Source organism: Electrona antarctica, assembly GCF_951216825.1.
Source record: "Electrona antarctica genome assembly, chromosome: 14".
Classification (NCBI taxonomy): domain Eukaryota; kingdom Metazoa; phylum Chordata; class Actinopteri; order Myctophiformes; family Myctophidae; genus Electrona; species Electrona antarctica.
This window is the reverse complement of record NC_136795.1, coordinates 23,689,858-23,709,586: the sequence shown is the minus strand read 5'-3', so window position 1 is coordinate 23,709,586 and position 19,729 is coordinate 23,689,858. Positions and strand designations below refer to the sequence as shown.

At 41.9% G+C, this 19,729-nt stretch overlaps 1 protein-coding gene and 1 pseudogene across 2 annotated transcripts; one reads left to right on the top strand and one right to left on the bottom strand.

Annotated features, from left to right (window-relative positions):
- Nucleotides 1-2,640: 2,640 nt before the first annotated feature.
- Nucleotides 2,641-4,606, bottom strand: LOC306937096 (zinc-binding protein A33-like; annotated as a pseudogene). Its single transcript has 2 exons — nucleotides 4,598-4,606; nucleotides 2,641-3,133 (listed from the first exon to the last, which is right to left on the bottom strand). The product of its transcript is annotated as a zinc-binding protein A33-like (transcript).
- Nucleotides 4,607-4,963: 357 nt separating this feature from the next.
- On the top strand, nucleotides 4,964-11,772 carry LOC306937095 (cysteine-rich venom protein-like; the record flags this gene model as incomplete). The annotated part of the gene is made up of 8 exons (XM_079520764.1): nucleotides 4,964-5,087; nucleotides 6,530-6,595; nucleotides 7,894-7,973; nucleotides 8,527-8,617; nucleotides 9,676-9,818; nucleotides 10,833-10,927; nucleotides 11,058-11,140; nucleotides 11,350-11,772. The coding sequence occupies 8 exons, from the start codon at nucleotides 4,964-4,966 to the stop codon at nucleotides 11,463-11,465; spliced, it is 798 nt and encodes a 265-aa protein (XP_079376890.1). The 3' UTR covers nucleotides 11,466-11,772.
- Between the last annotated feature and the right edge of the window lie 7,957 nt (nucleotides 11,773-19,729).

Below are 19,729 nucleotides of genomic sequence, written 5' to 3'. Positions count from 1 at the left end.
CTTCACAGTATGTTACTGGCATTAATAGTGCATCTGACGTCAGTTGTTGATAAACGTTCATTGGCTTGAGATAGTTCATATCCGCAATATCCCACGGTGGTGCTGGTTGTCGAGCACTCATTGGACCAGCACATGGATGATGAGACTGGTATCATTGATGCCGCCTCAAGCCGGGAGAGCGTGGACGCTGGCGTTGCCAGGCAACCTGTTGATAACTTTCCCTGCACTGTGAACTCTTAACAGAGAAATGGCCGGCTATCTACTTTCTCACTGGGCATCAAGGTCAAATACATGTAGTCTCAAATCAAAATAGGCCTCTCAGTATGCGAGTTAACTTTACTGGGGAAAGTCTAATAGAGACAGTAAATCTGAACTTGGCGTCAGGAAACCCATAATATAAGTATGATAAAATAATATAAAGGATAATATAGGGCTGAGATGATTAGGCACGTGGATGGTGACATGACATAAATAGGATAAGGAGAACAACCCGGCAGGGTCATACCAAAGACTGTAAAAATGGGACCCTCCCTGTTTGGCATCAAAGGGTTGGATTGGGGTGTCAAATCAACTAATCAAATGATTCCCGATTCAGGCAGTAGGCTAAGAGTAAAATGATGATAAAAGGGCAAGATGACAAAATATGACCTATATGGAACACGGTCTGGGCCAAAGTGTTGACCAACAGAATATGATGGAGTGGCCAACTTGACATGACGTGTAAACAACATGTCAGAATTTATCTAACAATTGCCTCAAAACTCTTTATGGATTTGGACTGAATGACAACATCCAATACAATCTGAAACTATCTGAACCAAAATAATCCTATATCCTGTATTTACGAAACAAAAAACATTCACATTCAAATACCTTCACAAAACAATTACCACGGTCCTAAAGTCAATAGAATGTTTTTGTTTGTTTTTCTCAGGTTTCTGATAAGAAGAAAGATATGCCCCCGCACTATCTGCTTGGTACATGAGTTCATCTTTAATTAAAAGACCACTTCACCACTTTTCAACCTCTATTCTATCGACAGTGGCCTTGTGGTTAGAGTGTCCGCCGTGAAATTGGGAGGTCGGGGTTCGATCCCCGGCCAGGTCATACCAAAGACTGTAAAAATGGGACCCTCCCTGCTTGGCACTCAGCCTCAAAGGGTTGGATTGGGGTGTCAAATCAACTAATCAAATGATTCCCGAGCGTGGCACAGCTGCTGCTCACCGCTCCTTGGCTGCGGCTCACCGCTCCAAGAGATGGGTCAAATGCGGAGAACAAATGTCATTGCGGTAACGTGTGTGACAAATCGTACGACTTTGACTTTATTATAATTGGTTCTCACTAATGATCATGATAAAATAGCACAATTATTTTCTACTCAGTCTGTGTCTCGTCCACCAGTGACATCATCGATGGAAAATCCAAACGCCAATCGAGTTAATTTTATACCACAACAAACCAACAGTTTATGTCAGTCAATCAGTCAGTCCAGTCAGTGTGAGGATCCAGTGCATGGTGTTAGTGGCGGTAAACAATGAGCAGAGTGGATATGATGATGATTTGATCATAGAGACAGTCAGTGATGATGAATAATGACTTTGATAAAGGTCATCTTACTTTATACAACAGTAATGAGCTGCTACTGCTCTCCTGAAAATCTGAGTGTGTCATATCTCCTGCACTAAAGAGTGTTGCTGATCCTATCTATACTGCTGTACTGAAACACTGAATGACACATCAATAAACTAAGGGGAATGTTTTTACATAATTCCTGGCTGTATTCTTAGTTGACTGGAGTCTCCCAGGAGTGTGTACTGTATGTCATCCCCTCCATTAGTCCATCTACACGCCAAATAGCTGATCTACAAGCAAGCTATTTCTGCTGAATGTTCATCCCCAGAATAGGGACACTATACAATTTACAATTTACAATTTAGGCATTTAGCAGACGCTCTTAATCCAGAGCGACTTACATTAAGCAATAACAAAAAGCATGGCATACATCACATGTATAAAAAGTAGTTATCATGAATCATGCGTAAACTAAGAACGTAACAGTGGAGTATCTATGTAAACTATACTATACTATATAATATATTATACATGTGTACTATAAAGTGCTATGACTACATAAAGTGCAATTCTAGAGCTGTCTACATAACAAGCTATAAGTCTGTTTAAAATACTATCTAAGTCTACATAATGTGCTATCTAAGGGGCTAGGCTAGGGCAAGTGCTACGGGCCATGGTGGAGTCTGAAGAGGTGGGTTTTCAGACTACGGCGGAAGATTGGGAGTGAGGCTGCAGTTCTGACTGCAATGGGAAGTGCATTCCATAGTTTTGGAGCCAGAAGGGAGAAGAGTTTGGGACGTGTGGAGCGTTGTCCCGGCGTTTTTAGTGAAGGTACCTCCAGCTTCCCTGCGTTGGCTGATCTGAGTGAGCGGGAGGGTTTGTAGGGTACGATCATACTTGTGAGATATTAAAGTGTTGTGTAAATGGATGTTTCCGGAGGCACGCACTACACATGCACTCATGCACGCCGCACACACATGCACACACACACATGTGCGCGCGCACACACGCACGCACACACACACACACACACACACACACACACACACACACACACACACACACACACTATATCTTCATAGAAAGAGACATCTCTGCTTGGCAGACTTTGATATCAATGTTTTTAGCATCACCAGCCTTTCCAAGTGAGAAATAAGGATAGAGTTTCTCAGTGAAATTGTCTTTATGAGATCTATGTAGATGTAACATGTGAGTCATGTCTTCAGGGTCGTAGAAGGACACATCCCCTCTGTCATAGTCCAGCTGGACTCTGATCCTCTGAGGATTCTTCTTCAATGGGAGGTATTCCACACCCATTATCATACTTCCCAGTCCCACTTCTCTGACATAAACACCATATTCCATATTCTGGTGTGGCCTTTATCTCTGCCTTCCTGTCAACAGACTCTTTTGCCAAACCTATATTCCAGGCAGGATGGTCTCCAACCTCCACCTCCCAGCTGTGTTTTCCTGAACTGAAACCCTCTGAACCCAGAACTCTGGCAAACATAGTGTTCCTCTCTGGGTTGTCAGGAAGCTGCTGCTTTGTGGAGCTAGCCACCTAGTTTTATTTCAAAATGTCATTAGAGGACAAACCACTTCCTTGAGTTCCTTGTTCTCCCAGCCCCAGGCCTTTTAAATGAACCTCCTTGGCTTGGAGAAATGGCTGAACAGACACTGTAATGGGCTCCTTATCTCATGCCACTGTCCTGTTTTTATTTACTTAATGCCTTTTTACTGTATGCTCTGTATTTGTTGTATTTGTGTGTGTTTAACCTTGATGATGTTTTGCGTGTGTTTATATATTTTATTTCACATGCCATACAGCACTTTGGTCGGCCGTCGGCTGTTTTTAAATGTGCTTTATAAATAGACTTGACTTGAGTAGTTTCAGCTTGAGGAAATGCATCTCAGGTTCATAATATCCCCATAGTGAACAAAGCTTTGGGTGTGGTTTCATTCAGAAGGAGGGTGTGTGTATACTGTACGTTTCACTAGTAAGAAACCACACCACTGTTCAAGATTAGTAGTATTTATTTGCACAAATGAGATGTGGGTGTAATGATGAGGAGCCCGGGGAGGGCGAGACTGAGGATGGGGACGTAGTCTCGAGAGCTTGACGACCGACCTGCTCACCCGGGAGCGGTCGGTCACCTCTGCTCGGACGCTGCCCCCCCCGGGGGCTCCTGGGAGAAGGAGAGAGAGAGAAGTGTTAGCGGGGCAATGCTGAGGATGGAGGGGGTTAGTTGGGGAGGAGGGGGGGGAATTTTGACAGCGCGAGGCGGTATCAAACGGGTAAGTAATGATATGAGGTGTGTATTTATGCCGTGGGGAATGTTACGTGATTGGCTGCGCTGCCGTGGAGACACGGGTGAACTTGACGAGGAGATAGGGATGGGAGTGATTTGGGTTGAGCAGTGGGTGGTGTCCACTCCTGAATCTACGTTGAACACAACTACATTTAATACCGCAACATTAATGTGGCTCAAAAACGAGTCAGTAGTTCTGGTTACTGGTAGATAAGCACACAAAACATAATAAAAGAAAATAGAAAAGGAAAGGAATTAAGTAGTCAGGAAGCCCAAAGAAGGAACAAATTGAAACAAGAAACAAAATCGATCAACAAATGAAACATAACATACAACTTAAATATTGACATATAGAACTTAAAATGGCCTACTGTACAAACAAAACACTGTGAGCTGCTAGTGATCATTCACCAATATATATTTTTTAATGTTTTAGTTACAGTTGTATGAGCTTGAGGAAATGTCATAGGAAAAGGTTCATAATATTCCCATAAGTGAACAAAGCTGGTTAGAGTGTCAGACTGTCAGTGTCCGCCCTGAGACTGGAAGGTCAGGGTTCGTTCCCTGGCCGGGTTATACCAAAGACTCATGGAGGGGGCAAGTGTTAGTCCGACATCCCGTTAGTCCGACATACGTGGCTGGTTCACTCGTGACTTCCGTGCAGTATAGGGTTAGGGTTACGCACCTGAAAATTGGGGTAGGTCCCTGTGACATACTAGCGTCATGTCCAGGGGGTGTACTTGTATAGGCTGCCTCCTACAGAAATAGGAGTACGCTACCAAAACAGGAGACAGGCTCCTGCCCTATGGGCCTCATGGCTCGGCAAGGCTTACTTACTTTTTTACCTCCTGAGCCACTGTCAAAAAGCATTGTTAAAAACACTTCAACAAGGATTGGGTAAGGTTACATGTGATGTGATGTAAACTGAAGTCTCTTTAGCCCAGCAGCCACCTGACGATGTGCGTATTCTACCTCCTCTCTCTAAGGTTACAGCGCATTGAAAAGGGGCTTGTTCCTTTTTGGACAAGGTATATTGTATATAAGACGGCTGTATGCTATATCAGTAGTCATTGAGTTTCAGGATGAAGACTTGTGGTGCTTTGCTGTTTGTTCTCTTCTGTGTGTGTGTGGAAAATCACACTGTCGAATCATCCATTCAGTTCCAGCTCCATTACGACAACCAAGGAACGGCAAACAAAGACACGGGTAAGGATGATTGACCTGATTTTACAACATGATAATTAACAGCTTAAAGGAATAGTGCACCCCAAACAAATGTGTTTTTTTAGATCAATCAAGAGCAAAAACACATTTAAAACGTTCTATTTGAACCTGGATCATTAGGCTCATCAGTGATTGCACTGTGGGAGTTTATATCATTATCTTATATAGTTTTGCCTTGGTCTCCTACCGCAGGAGACACCAATATAGGGTATGCGTGTGACATCATCATCATACCCGGAAGTTATGCGGGAACGCCTATTGAATGGCAAAAAAAACTACTTTCTGGAAAAGTAGCCTATTGATTGCATTAAACAACATTAACAACGTTAAATTAACTTTTCCACTCGATTTGCCACTCGATTTGCCATTCACTGTATGCATGTGCATACCCTCTATATTGGATTAGTGGCTCAGCAATGCGACAAAAACCAAAATTATCTGAGTTTTCAATGTGTGATTATGTGTTACATTACATTGTATTTTGACTGAATCTTTTCGATTTTAAGAACCACTTCACCCATTTTCAACCTATTTTCAGATAATTGGTCCTCACTATAATGCCCATTCTGAGATGACACCATTTCTGTTTAGTGTGTCTGGACTGTGGACAGTTCATAAACCCAGCTACCAGTGACATTATCGACCATTTAGGACTGAGGCCGATTCTAAAAACGCCTTCTAAATCTAAGTTTTCTGAAAACCTTATATTTATTCAAAAATGACAAGTATGTTGCTATATTATACTGTACATAGCAACAACTACCCCAAAAGGCGTTCCCGTCTAGCTGTATAGCCTTTCTATTCCTGGAAAGTTCATACTGTTGCTGTATGGAAGCTATTGTTCTTCATGTTTGAAATGACCAAACTTGTCTACCAACTGCTAAGCAGGTTTCTGAAGTGTCCACAGCACTCCTCTGAGACACACAGTGTCCACAGCACTCCTCTGAGACACACAGTGTCCGCAGCACTCCTCTGAGACACACAGTGTCCGCAGCACTCCTCTGAGACACACAGTGTCCGCAGCACTCCTCTGAGACACACAGTGTCCGCAGCACTCCTCTGAGACACACAGTGACAGAAATGTTGTCATCTTATAATGATCATTAGTGAGGAGGACCAATTATTTGATCGATATTAACAGCTTCTGTTGCCGCTGAATCAGAATAAAGGTGCTATAAGAGACATCGCTAGCGTATGTCTGATCTCTCTTTAGAAGCATTAATATTGTAACTGGGATGCATGCTGTCAGAAATTAGACGAGAACATCCACGTTATGATCAATCAGTCTTATAGTTTTAGTTTTATTTCTGACGGTATTGTTTTAGTTTTAACACTGCTCACAATGTCTCACATTGCATTGTAAGATGAAATCTTTTATTTATTTATTTTTATATTTAACAATAACATAATGTTGTATTTTACAGAATGTGAGAATGGTGGCCGTAAGGAGGTGGGAGGAGGGGCTGATGAAACAAACCAACATGATGCAAGTTAGTGTAATATAAATATATATTAAAAAACAGTAACACACTTTCAAAGTTTACTCAAATATGCTTATTATTACTTTTACATAATTTTCATTGTTATTCATTGAGGACGAATAACAAACCCTCATCTACTCACTGTACTGTTAGCAGAGAAACCGACTAAGAGTTCAGCTAGATGTCGATGTTCCCTATTCTAAAGACAAATACTAGTTTCGATCACCTAGCACGCATGACGTTTTGTGGTGTTACTGTATGTGGAAGCATCCACATAATACCTTAAGGGACAAAGGGCATACCATGAAAAGAAGGGAATTAGAAGTACGAAGTACAACATTTGTAGTAACACATAGTATTGAAGTATAAACTATATTGAAAAAGTCAGTGGTGCAACTCTGTGTGGGCGTCCCTGGGGGTTACCGTGTCGGGGTCCCCATGTGGGCCCACTACTGTACTGTACTGTACTGTACTGTACTGTACTGTACTGTACTGTACTGTACTGTACTGTACTGTACTGTACTGTACTGTCACTGTAACACCCCAAATCATCATATATACTGTGTGTGTGTGTGTGTGTGTGTGTGTGTGTGTGTGTGTGTGTGTGTGTGTGTGTGTGTGTGTGTGTGTGTGTGTGTGTGTGTGTGTGTGTGTGGCTGCGCAACAGTGACACTTGATTGTGCAAACAAACGTAATTTTCGTGCTCAGACACAGCCAGCCAGGTATTGACGGACACAGCCAGACAGACAGACAGTCAGCCAGACAGCCAGCCAGCCAGAGACACACATAGCTGTCTATAGGAGTGGTTGCACCACTCAAAAAAAATGGACATAGTAATGTAAAGTAGAAGCACCTTAAAACAGTATCCCCTCCACCCTCCAGACCACAAATCGGCTCAGACAAGGGGTTAAATTAATTTCACTCCTATACCACAAAAATGTGGAACGCCCTACCAACATCCGGAAAGGAATGTGAATCCCTACCCTCAAAACCGCAACTGCAACTCGAAACAGGCCTGCGCTACTGTACATATTTGTTGTGGAGTTTTTCTTTCTTCTTTTTGTTTTGCACAGCAGGCTACTGTATATTTGTATATTTGTCTTTCAATACTATGATTAATTGGAAATAGATGACCCTGATGTAAACAATTAAGTCTTAGTGCTTTTTCTGGTGTTTATCCTCTTAGCATACTTTGTATTGATCTGTCCTTTCATCAAATTGTGCCCACTCTGCAAACTGTTCAATCAATCAATCAATCAAACCCACCCAACCACCCCCAACTGCACCCTTGTCACTGCTGACTGAAGCTGACCAGCAGAACATTGTGAACATACACAACCAGCTGAGAAGAGGTGTGCAGCCTACCGCCAGCAACATGCTGAAGCTGGTAAGACACTACTGATGTGGTTTACATCATGGAAAAGTTTACATTGTACATCATCTTCTGTCACACTTTCTATACCCCCTTTTTTCCCCCACTTTTAAAGTCACTAGCCCCTTCAATGCTTTTAATGTGTGTTTACAGCAGTTAAACAAACATTGACAACATGAGACGTCATGTGGCCAATATGAATCAGGGTCTACATCAGGAGTAAGATTAGGCCGGGGGCCACACCTGTAGAATGATTGTGTGTGGGGGGCCACACAGTGTGTGTGTGCGGTGAAATTTGTATTACTTGCTCCCTGCCCCCAACCAATAAGCAACAGCTGCACAGAACAGATAAAATGGAAAATATACCTTTATCTTATTATTTATTAATTACATTTTTTATTTGATGTTTCACAAATGTTTACTATACACAAGAAAGCTGACCACTTGTGTGTGTGTGTGTGTGTGTGTGTGTGTGTGTGAGTGCGCGCGTGTATGTATGTACACGTGCGTGTGTTCGCACTCGTGCATCTGTGCGTGTGTAATGCCCTGTGTCCTCTCGTTCTCACAGATGTGGAATGAGGAAGCTGCTGCCAACGCTCAGAGATGGGCCAACAAGTGTATCCTGGAACACAGCCCTGGAGTGGAAAGGACCATCAGTAGTAAGTAATAATAATAATCACTATTAGAATGGACAGACAGAGAGGGGGATATACAAGCAAATATGAGTGCATACAAGTAAACTTGTAAGATGTCCACAGTGGCGCACATCTTACAAGTTCAAACAGCTCATATACATAATACAGGTTATTAATACCAGTGAGACGCTGAGGGCGAGAAGCGACCTCGCTCTTTCGCCCGTGCACGCATCCGCCTGGGTGACAGCAGACTGCTGGGCGAGTGCTGGCGTTTTGGAATGGGGGGTCAGATCAACATATCCACATGGGTGACAGCAGACTGCTGGGCGAGCGCTGGCACCTTGGCATGGGGGGTCAGATCAACATATGGAATGAATTCTGTACTGGCCATATATGGAGCGTATCTTGAGCGTGCAGGATTTTATGAGGTCAGATCAACATACTGTATATGGACTGTCAGAACAGGTCAGCTCCATATATGGAGATCTAAGGGTGGCAGCGGGGCCAGCGGCCGGACCTTAATCTTCGGGCCTGTTGAGAACTCTCTCACGGGTTTTTGCCGGCTGCCGGGCACGGCTGCACTAATACTTTGGGGCAGGCCTGTCTAGTTTAAATGCACAGGTATCAGTCAAAAGGGAGACATCGAAGAGGAAGGATGGATGGGGAAGGATTAACATATGGAATGTCAGAACAGGTCAGTTCTATATATGGAGATCTAAGGGTTTGAGGTTTGAACTTTGAGGTCAAATGTAGAGTTGCTGGCCGATGACATCAGGGATCTCCGACATCCACATCATTTGATTTTTGATTGATTGATTGATTGATTGATTGATTTGGCACTTTATTGAAAATTAATTCAAATGGATGCGGGGAGGGGCAGGGAGCAAGAATACAGAAATATCAGAAAAAATAAAAATGTCTGTCTGTCTGTCTGTCTGTCTGTCTGTCTGTCTGTCTGTCTGTCTGTCTGTCTGTCTGTCTGTCTGTCTGTCTGTCTCTCTCTCTCTCTCTCTCTCTCTCTCTCCTCTCTCTCTCTCTCTCTCTCTCTCTCTCTCTCTCTCTCTCTCTCTCTCTCTCTGCAGCCAGTGGTTGTGGTGAGAACCTGTACATGTCCAGTGCAGAGAGCTCATGGGACAGCGCTATAGGGGCCTGGTATGATGAGGTGAAGGACTGGAAGTACGGGGAGGGCTCTGTCAATGGAGGAGTGGTGGGACACTTCACACAGGTACACTTACACCCAGCCAGAAATAGCAGGTCTACAAGTTCACAACGTGTCGCTTCGCACTACTTTGTGAGTTTGTAGATCGGCTATTTTCACTACTTCTTCTAATTTATGGAATTTCTTAGATTCCATAATATAGGGATGTGATATAGGGTGTTGGGGGGCCCTCTGCAAAACAGCACAACGGCACAAATATATAGATGAATTAGTTAAACATTAGAGACCACTGGTTCCCAAACAAACACTGGGTCCGGGACCCTTTGTCATGGACGAAGTTTTCGGGGTCCCTTATTTTTTGTTTCCTATATTTTGTTTTTTAATTATTATTATTTCAAAAACCATCTCCAAAAAAGCAAAACCTTTCGTGAATTAAAAACAAAAATCAATGATTTTCTTTCTGTAATTTCATGAAGAAATCAAAGAAAATCTAAGAAATTCCATAAATTAGAAGAAGTAGTGAAAATAGCCGATCTACAAACTCACAAAGTAGTGCGAAGCGACACGTTGTGAACTTGTAGACCTGCTATTTTCACAAGTTTGGGTCCCGGACAAACATCTAATTACTCTTTTGGGACACAGACTAAACGGTCTGGGAACCCCATTAGACTACAATTTGCACATTGCGTGCGGCGCTCACTTCATCTGTGATAGATCTACACTCTAGATCCACAGCTTCGGAAATTAAGCCTCAGTTTTTGTGGAGATCTTATCAGTCTCCTGATGTATCAGTCTCCTCCTAGCTAGTGGTAGGCCTACATTTTTACGGGACGGGACTTTTTATGCCTTTTTGTTAGTACAACTTGGCCTCTTTGACTACTGAGTGAATATCTGTCTCCATCTTGCTTTTGTATTGCGTCGTTGAAACGCTTGTTTGTGGGAGAGAGATGAAGCGAGACAGAGAGCGGGTTAAGTGTGAGGGGCCCCAAAGGAGGTTTCCTACTACAGTGAGTTGATGATGATGATGATGATGATGATGATGATGATGATGATGATGGTGGTGTTGTGTGTGTTGCACAGGTTGTTTGGTACCGCTCCAACCAGATAGGATGTGCCATGGCTCACTGCCCCGATGCCAACTACAAATACTTCTATGTTTGTCAGTACTGTCCAGCGTAAGTACTATTGTTCCAACACCAACTCAACCTTTTATGGTATGGGCATCACTGCAATGGTTTGCGGAGGAAAGGGTTTACTGTCTCAGCAGATTATGTTTAATATTTGATGTTGTGTCCCTCATTGCAGTGGTAACTACGGGTTAGAACGCCCCTACAAGTCTGGGCCATCTTGTGGTGACTGTCCCAATGACTGTGAGGACAAGCTGTGCAGTAAGTGACTGAAACACTGTAGTATAGGTTTAAGTGGTTAAACAATTAGTCTGCATCACAAGAGAGCGTACATGTTCTCCCAACCTTACCCTAACCGTTACCCGACCCCGTACTCTATCCCCAACCTTACCATAACCCTAAACACCAACACTTACCCTAATCTCTGTCTGTCTGTCTGTCTGTCCTCTCTCTCTCTCTCTCTCTCTCAGCCAACCCATGTCCCTATATAGATAAGTGGAGCAACTGTGCTGATCTGGGGACTTGGGGCTGCACCACAAACAACTGCCAGGCCTCCTGCACCTGCACCACTGGTCAGATCATCTAAACGCCTGTCAAACCGACTCACAAGAAACATGATGTAATCCCTCTCTGGCTATCCATACTGTCATACTCTACGCATATATACCACTGGTTCTCAAAACCAGTGGTACCTCTCAAGGGGTCCTTGAGAGGGTTCCAATTCTGATATAGCATGGCTTGATCACTTTGATCCTATTTTATACTTCAGCTATTTGAAAAGAGCAGAACGACAAGCTTCGAAGTGTTTTGAGCTTGTAGTTCGGCTATTTTCGAAGAATCTGCTACCAAATACATACTATATTTATTTGGGGATCCTTGACATGAAAGTGTTTTTGAACCACTGGCATATACTCTATGTACTGTTTATACAATGGAAATATCTTTCCTTTTAGAAAATAAAACAGCTGAAGAAGCCAGTCTAATATGCAAATATTAATATAAAGACAGGTTAAATAAAACAATCATCTGCCCTGTGGCATCAGGGCCACAGGGCAATACAAAACTTTGTTCAGAACAAAAGTCATGTATGTCTTGTTATCGATAATTAAAAGAAGATTTTATTAAACATTTCTAGTACAGGTTGGCTGGCAGTCTTGCTGGAACTGGAGAGAGGAGATTCCACAGGAGCTGTGTAAAGCAGGTCGTTTAAACTTAATTCCCTCTCCAAGGCTGGAACCAATCAGCTCCCTGCAAAGTTACTCAACCACACATTCAATCAGCCAGACACACCTGCAGCCCATCACTCTCACAGACACACGCATGTGTCGTGTGCACATACATTGTGACATCAGGGTCAAACAGCAGACATGGAAACAACTGTGTGTGTAGAGAAGAACAGTTTCCATTCAACACTGTGTGTGTGTGTGTGTGTGTGTGTGTGCGTGCGTGCGTGCGTGCGTGCGTGCCCTAACCTCACAATACCCGATCAAAGTGAGGCATGCTATGGTGGTGACAAGAACAACAACAACAACAGCTCCGATGAGTGTTGCTTCAAACATGTTGATGTTGGTGGCAGAATTTTGCATTGGACATGCAAAACATTGTTGAATGATGGTGATTTGTGTCACGGAGCGCCACATTAATTATTTGAGTGTCAGTTTATTTGTACAACACATTTCAACAATGCAATTCAAAGTGCCTTGCAAAATTGGTTCTCCAAGTGGGGTCCAGCTGGGACCCTGCATGTGATTCTATATCCCATGCAAAAGTAGTTAATACAATCATTTTATCCACTTAATCTATTTATACGTTGGCTATTCTAAAATAGCAGATGTACAAGCTCACATGGCGTCACTTCGTGCCACACGGCGAGCGTGTACATCTGCTATTTTCTGCGAAGTTATTTTTTATTATTATGTTTAATGTTTCTTGTTTGTTTCCACGGAAATGCTGCCTGGAGAAGGCACTGTTTACAGACTGGTAAAATGGCTTGGCCTCAAACCTCCTTTTATCATGTTGTCTACTAGATTTTCACGCAGCCTTCAAATCCAGTTCTGTATTGCACTGATCAGAGTCATGGAGTCGAGAATTATCGATTCCCAGATATCACAAAGGGTTAAAGGCTGCTGCAACACTGCTGTAACACTGTTGTAACTTCCCATATGTGTTAAAGACTGCCGTAACGCCTCACATGAGTGGCATTTAGGTTCCTGACACGGACCCTAATGTGAGTATTGTCATGGCAGACCCCTGAACCGCGTTTGTGGCAAATGTGTGTTCAGATAGGAGTAACAGGTGCCTGTGGCACCTATAGCCAGCAGGGGCCCTCGACAGGGCCCCTGGCTATTCTCATGCCAGACCCCTGACCAGTGCACAAGTTTGGTGCAGATAGGAGCAGCGTGGTGTGCCTCACAGGTCGGGATGTTACGTTTGTGATGTCCACCATCCCCTCCCACCCATTAATCCATTGAGACCTGGAACGCATCCATGTCACGTTAGCGTTTAACCACATTAACCATTAACCCATTTTGGGGCGGGAACCCCTTTTGGTGTTTTAAACATTGTTATAATTTAGCTATTGAAAAATAGCAGATCTACAAGCTCATAGCGCGCCACCGAGTGGCGCGCTATGAACTTGTAGGTCTGCTATTTTTGAAAGATCGTTAAAATGTGCCTCAAATCTTTCCGAAAATTGTCATGATTTAGAAAACTTTTTTTTTTAAATTTCGACGTCAGGCCTTAATTGGTTAAGAAAAAGTAGAATTATAACAGGAAACTAAGAGCATATCTTGACAGAAATAGCATAAGAATGATACAAAAATAAATAAATACTAAATAAATAAAAAGAAAACAAAAACCCAATAACAGGCAATGGAAAGGTTATTTTGACCACTTACTTTAAGTATCAACTTAAATGGTGCATTTGTATTGCCTTTATCCAACACTCTTTACAATGTGCATTAAATTCACTCATTCATGACCCTGACAGTGGAAGAAGAAACTATGCAAGGCACAAACCTGTTCAAAGACATGGGTGTGTGATAAACAAATGATCGCACATGGTTATTGCCAAAGCTTTTTTCAAGGGCAAAGTTTGCATAATGAGGATCAAATAATTCAAATTTCCATGGAAATGGAATAACAAAATAGCAACGCTTTGTAGAAGGAGGAGCAGAGAAGTGAATGATTAGAGGAGGCAAAGTAGGATTTTTCTTCATCTTTGGAGGATGTGACATCAGGAAGACACTTCAAGACAGTGACTGTCTGAGGAAGAAACTTCACCAGAACACCCGACTCAGAGATCTGAGACACCCAAAACGTGAGACCACTCTAATCTTGTGTTCATTGTTCATTAGAATACAATAGTTGTTTCCCAAACAGTGTGTCGGGACCCGTTTCCTACATAAATAATAATAATAATAAAAACATTTTCAAAATAATTTCATACATTTTCAAAAAGAAAAAAAAAGATCTATAAATTCACAACGCGACTCATTGTGACGTATTGTGAGTTTGTAGATTGGCTATTTTCACTTGCTTGAGTCCCAGGGAGACATCAAATGTCTCTTTTGGGTCCTGGGCTAAATGGTTTTACTACAATTGAAACAAGCTTCAGCTTTTCTTTTCTTTTTCCTTAGATTGTAACCATTTTGGCATTTTTTTATGGTTGCACTGTTTACTCTTAAACGATGACAACAAAATATTCTATTCTAATCCATTCCATTATTAGCTCGATCATTCTTTCATTCATTCATCTGAATGGTGCTCTGAAAGCAGGATAGATCTCTTACCAGACATCATGTACTCAAGTACTGTACTTTTTAGAGGTATTTTAGAGGTATTGTTTTACTTTACCTGAATATTGTTAATACTTTTACTTCTACTCCACCACTCCTCAGAGGCAAATACAATGATTTACTTTACTTTATTTATTTACTTTACTACAAAACATACATTAACCACTACAGCCCAGTGTGTGTGTGTGTGTGTGTGCGTGCGTGTGTTGAGTTGGGCCTTTAAATCACTGTCTCGTTTCCGGTGATGAGGTGACCTCTTCACCTAAATCTGGACTATGTGTCGAAGGACACGGAATCCCTATTGCTCTCGATGAGCAAGTTGGTGCCTTGCATCATGGTTTCCTCTGCCTTCGGTGTATGAATGTGTGGGTGAATGTAATGCAAATGTAAAGTGTCTTGGATAAACTTATTTAAATTATATATATACATTTATTAGGGCGTAAGTACTTGTTTTTGCTTATTTTTTAACATTGTTTCCATGTGGAAAGTCTTAGTCTGGTGATGGGTTGTTTGGACTAAAGTTAAAAACTGCATAGAACCAACCTGTGAGAAGCCCTGATGTTCCAACCAACACATGTTGTAGAGACCAACAGCATGGCTGAACATTACAAAGGTCAGTGGATAATTCCACTGCAAATTAATCTCCATATCAATAACCAAATCAATTATTGTAGATGCTTATTAGTGTTATGATTCATGGCTTCAGCTGCCTGACTCAGTGACAAAACATTTATCTGCATAAGCATATTGATAACCATGACGATTGTCTTGTCCACTACTGTATCAGAGTAGTATCAGAGGGACTGACTGTATATGTGCAATATGATATGCATGTATGTTCCTGCTCATTCTGTTCTTATCGTGGTTTCCATAATCTACCAGTGACGTCATAGATCCACTGTTCTTACTATTTCTCTGTGTGTGTAATAAACTTCAGAATGTATGTGTAATACATCGCTGTGTTGCCATATGTTCTCCGCGCCTGCGACTCGACGGATCCTCACCCACCACCCCAAGGTTAGATGGAGACTTCTAAGAGCCGGAGAGCAGAGGTGTGATCGGTGGAATAACAAGAGATAAATCAACAAAAACATATCTTTGATTTATGATACAGTGCTGTTTTCTTCACAGCCAGGGAGCCACAGGCCCAAAAGCTCAACGGTTAAGGATTAACCTGTATGTAACATTACATACTTTTTATTTGTGTTTTTTCTATTCACTTGGTCATTAAGGTCCACAGAATGAGAGGTCTGCTCTGCCGAAAACATCGCGAAAAACAGTTATGGCCATTTTTGTATACCCCACCAGAGACGACCAATATAAGGCAAAATGTCATCATATTTTAAGTAGCATGTGACATGTCAAACTAGGGGTTTTTCATGATTCTGAATCATTCCAAGCATTAGTTCTGCACGGAAAAGACTCCTTGGCCTAAAAACGGCGATAGCCGTCATCACAAATGTGATGAGGTCAAGTGGATATGGCCGAATTTAGGCCAAGGAGTGTTTTTTGTGCAAAACTAATGCTTGGAATGGATTCAGAATCATGAAACCACCTAGTTTGATATGTCACATGCTACTTAAAGTATGATGACATTTTGCCTTATATTGGTTGTCTATGGTGGGGTATACACATTTTTTTCGCAATATTTCCGGCAGAGCAGACCTCTCATTCTGTAGACCTTAATGACCAAATTAATAGAAAAAATCACACCCGTGTGAAGTGAAGTGAGGGGCGCTCTCATCATTCCTAATAATTATCATCCCTAATATATTAAAGTCTAACTCATGTTGCTATGATTAGGTGATGTAATGATGATGTAAAACAAATGGTGTCAAAACAAACATTAAATTCTCTTTATTACTTGCGCAAGCAGAGCGCGCAAGTAAAGTTGTTTGTCCGGTGCTCCGATGCGTATGCCATGGCTGCATGATTTGAGAGTGACGTAATGAAGATATGTACCAATGCCAGGGTATAACTGGCTCTCGATGGTGACGTAATAAAGGTAGGTTTCAGATTACATACATGTATACATAGAGGCATTACCTTTAATCCACCCGACACTGAAACATATCTTTATTACGTCACCATCGAAAGCCAGTTATGCCAGGGCATTGGTACATATCTTCATTACGTCACTCTCAGAATCATGCAGCCACGGCATACGCATAAAACAACCCAAGTAACCACAGCATACTACTCATCAACTTACAAATTACATATACATATATACAACTTATTAATTTCAATGTTTTCCAGAGAGGCTAAGAAATTGAAAGTTCGTAGCGGTCAACAGTACTTGCGCACTCTGCTTGTTGTTAATGGAATTTAATGTTTGTGTTAGGGACAAAACAAACATTGATTTCTCTTCATTGACAATGGCGTTTTTAAAACAAACATTGAACTAAAAACAAACATTAAACCTGTATATAGGCCCCTCAAAAATACAAATAAAAAGTATGTCATGACCATCACAGGTCCTCTCAAACCTTTGGTGCTGGCTCCCCGGCTATCACGCACTTACGAGGACCCTGTAACAGCCAGCAAACAAGTCTTAGTGCATTTTCTGGTTTTATCCTCTTAGCAGTTTTTGTATTGACCTGTACCTTCCTTGGACTGTACCCATTCTGCAGTATGTTAATACAATTTACAATCAATCAATTAAAGCAAAACATAACTGTATTACTGCTAAATTGAGACAACGACACCATCTGGTGTCAGAGTAACATCTGCAAAAAATCTTCAGCCTACATGCATATTATTTAGCAGTTGCGTATGAGTAGACAGTGGAAGATACCATCATCATGGATGTGCTTGGACTCATGTCCAAGATCAATTGGTAATTTTGATGTGTGCATGTTTGGGCCCCTAGATGACACCTAGCCCTGGTCCAGTGCTTATAGCGAGTCTGTGGGAGGGTTAAAAGAACAACATGACCTGTCAGTCAGCAACTTGTTGTAATTTGTAACCACCTAGTAGCCAGTAGGCTACACGTAAAGATAGGGGGTGGCCCTTTATTAGTCTTATTTCTGTATACTATTGACTGTGACCGTATAATTGTATGTAGCCTATATTCTGCTTTGATATATATACCACTTTTCCTGTTTGAGACTAGCCTAGTTCCCTGCCTCTCACCAGTCTTTATAACTTTAACTAAATGTTTAAAGCCAGTTGCATAATGTACAAGAGTTTCTCTTCAATCATAAGGCTCCATAGAGGTCTTGACATTTGAAGGTTAAAAAAGACAAAAAAAAGAAATAAAATAAAAGGCAGCTCAGCTAGGACTTCAGTCAGCTGCCTTCAACTCCCACGTCTATCTAAAAATCACACCCGTGTGAACTGAGTGGTGTAAGGTATTATATAGCCTGATCAGCTGTGGTCTGACGTAATGTCTGACGTAATGAAATCACACCCGTGTGAACTGAGTGACCATAGCAACCATGCTCATTTTTTTGGTACGAACAAACACGTGGACACGTAAACTAACAAAGCCAGTTGTTGGAGTGGTTTACACCACTCAAAAATGCACTAAGTCTCTGTGTGTGTGTACATACACGTCCCACTGGCCCCATTCAACACACGTCGGACCCACGGTTGTCCAGAACCACCACAAAAGGCCTCTGCCCGGGCTCTGGACCTGATCACCCCTATATCATCTTTGGGCGTGCCCGACACAGAACTCATAGGGACAAAGGACCAGATACAGAAATCTCCATATATGGGCATGAAAGGGACACAGAAAGATGGGTGGGTACTCTGACACAGGTACAACGGGTATTGCATAGCCGGGTGGGCATGGATCTCCAACTTCCATCATTACCGACTCGGTGCTCTACAACCGGGCACCGGTCTAGTCTTGATAAATATGCTGAGGGGTAAATAAGGGTTCTGGTTATGGGTAAAGAAGCAGTTTAGAGTTAGGGTTATGGTTGGGCGGGTCAGACGGTGTCATATGGTTCTGGCCTGGGGCTAAGCAAGAGTTTGTAAGACAAAGAAAGCAATTCTTGTTTACAAAAACGTGTTTTGTCCTAGGAAAATGTGCTTGTCAAATTCCACCTAGGCCACACTACAGAGCCTATATAAAAATGTGTTTACACTGTAGGTCACATTTCACTACTTCATAGCCTGCTAGTCACAATAGCTTGTGCTGAGAAAACAATCGATTAATAAAATGTCACCATGTTCTACTCTTTCAGCTGCTGCAAGACAAGCACAACGCAACTGCATTTCAATGTGGTGAATATTCCATTCATCCCGCAGTTGAGGTGCCCTTAAGCAAGGCATTTAGCTCACATAACCACTTTGGTGGATATATTCCTGGGTGGTAGTGAATGGGATTCACAAATTGTGCAAACTCTGTAGACTAGTGATAGGAGGATTCATCAATATCATAGCTTTAATGTTAATGGTGGGATATAATGTGATTCTGTGGAATACATAAGTGTGAATATAGGCTACACATATAATTGCCACTAAAACATTAATGTATATATTCAAATCTGGCTTCAGAACATCCCACTCCACTGACACATGCCTGCATGGCAGAATCGTAGAAGCAGTAGAAGGCTATGGACCAGAGCTAGGTGAGTAGTAGCCTACATTTGTCAGGGACAAGACAAAGTCTTTGCCATGCCCATGGACACATTTGTCCGTGTATGGATTGATTGATTTAAATATTTATTAACAGTTTGCAGAATTACAGTACAATTCAAGCACAACTCAATACAAAGACTGTTAACTGTGAGTGGACGACCCAATAAAGCATTACACTTGGACACATTGCCTATGTTCCTTAAGGCTATATTATCATGTTGTTTAGTTCTTCATTGAAACCTGAATGCATGTGTGTGAACAAGGTTTTGAACATTCTGCAGCTCATTCCAGTGGGTAGTAGTAGGTAGTAGTGTACTCAAAATTATGTACGAGGTTGATATGAAAATGTATATATTGACTTGTATGCTCCATGAATTCAATAGTCTCACGCAGCCAGATGATCAGAGATCCATCTACTCATACGCCTGGTGTCATCTACATGAAATGATTCAAACTGGGA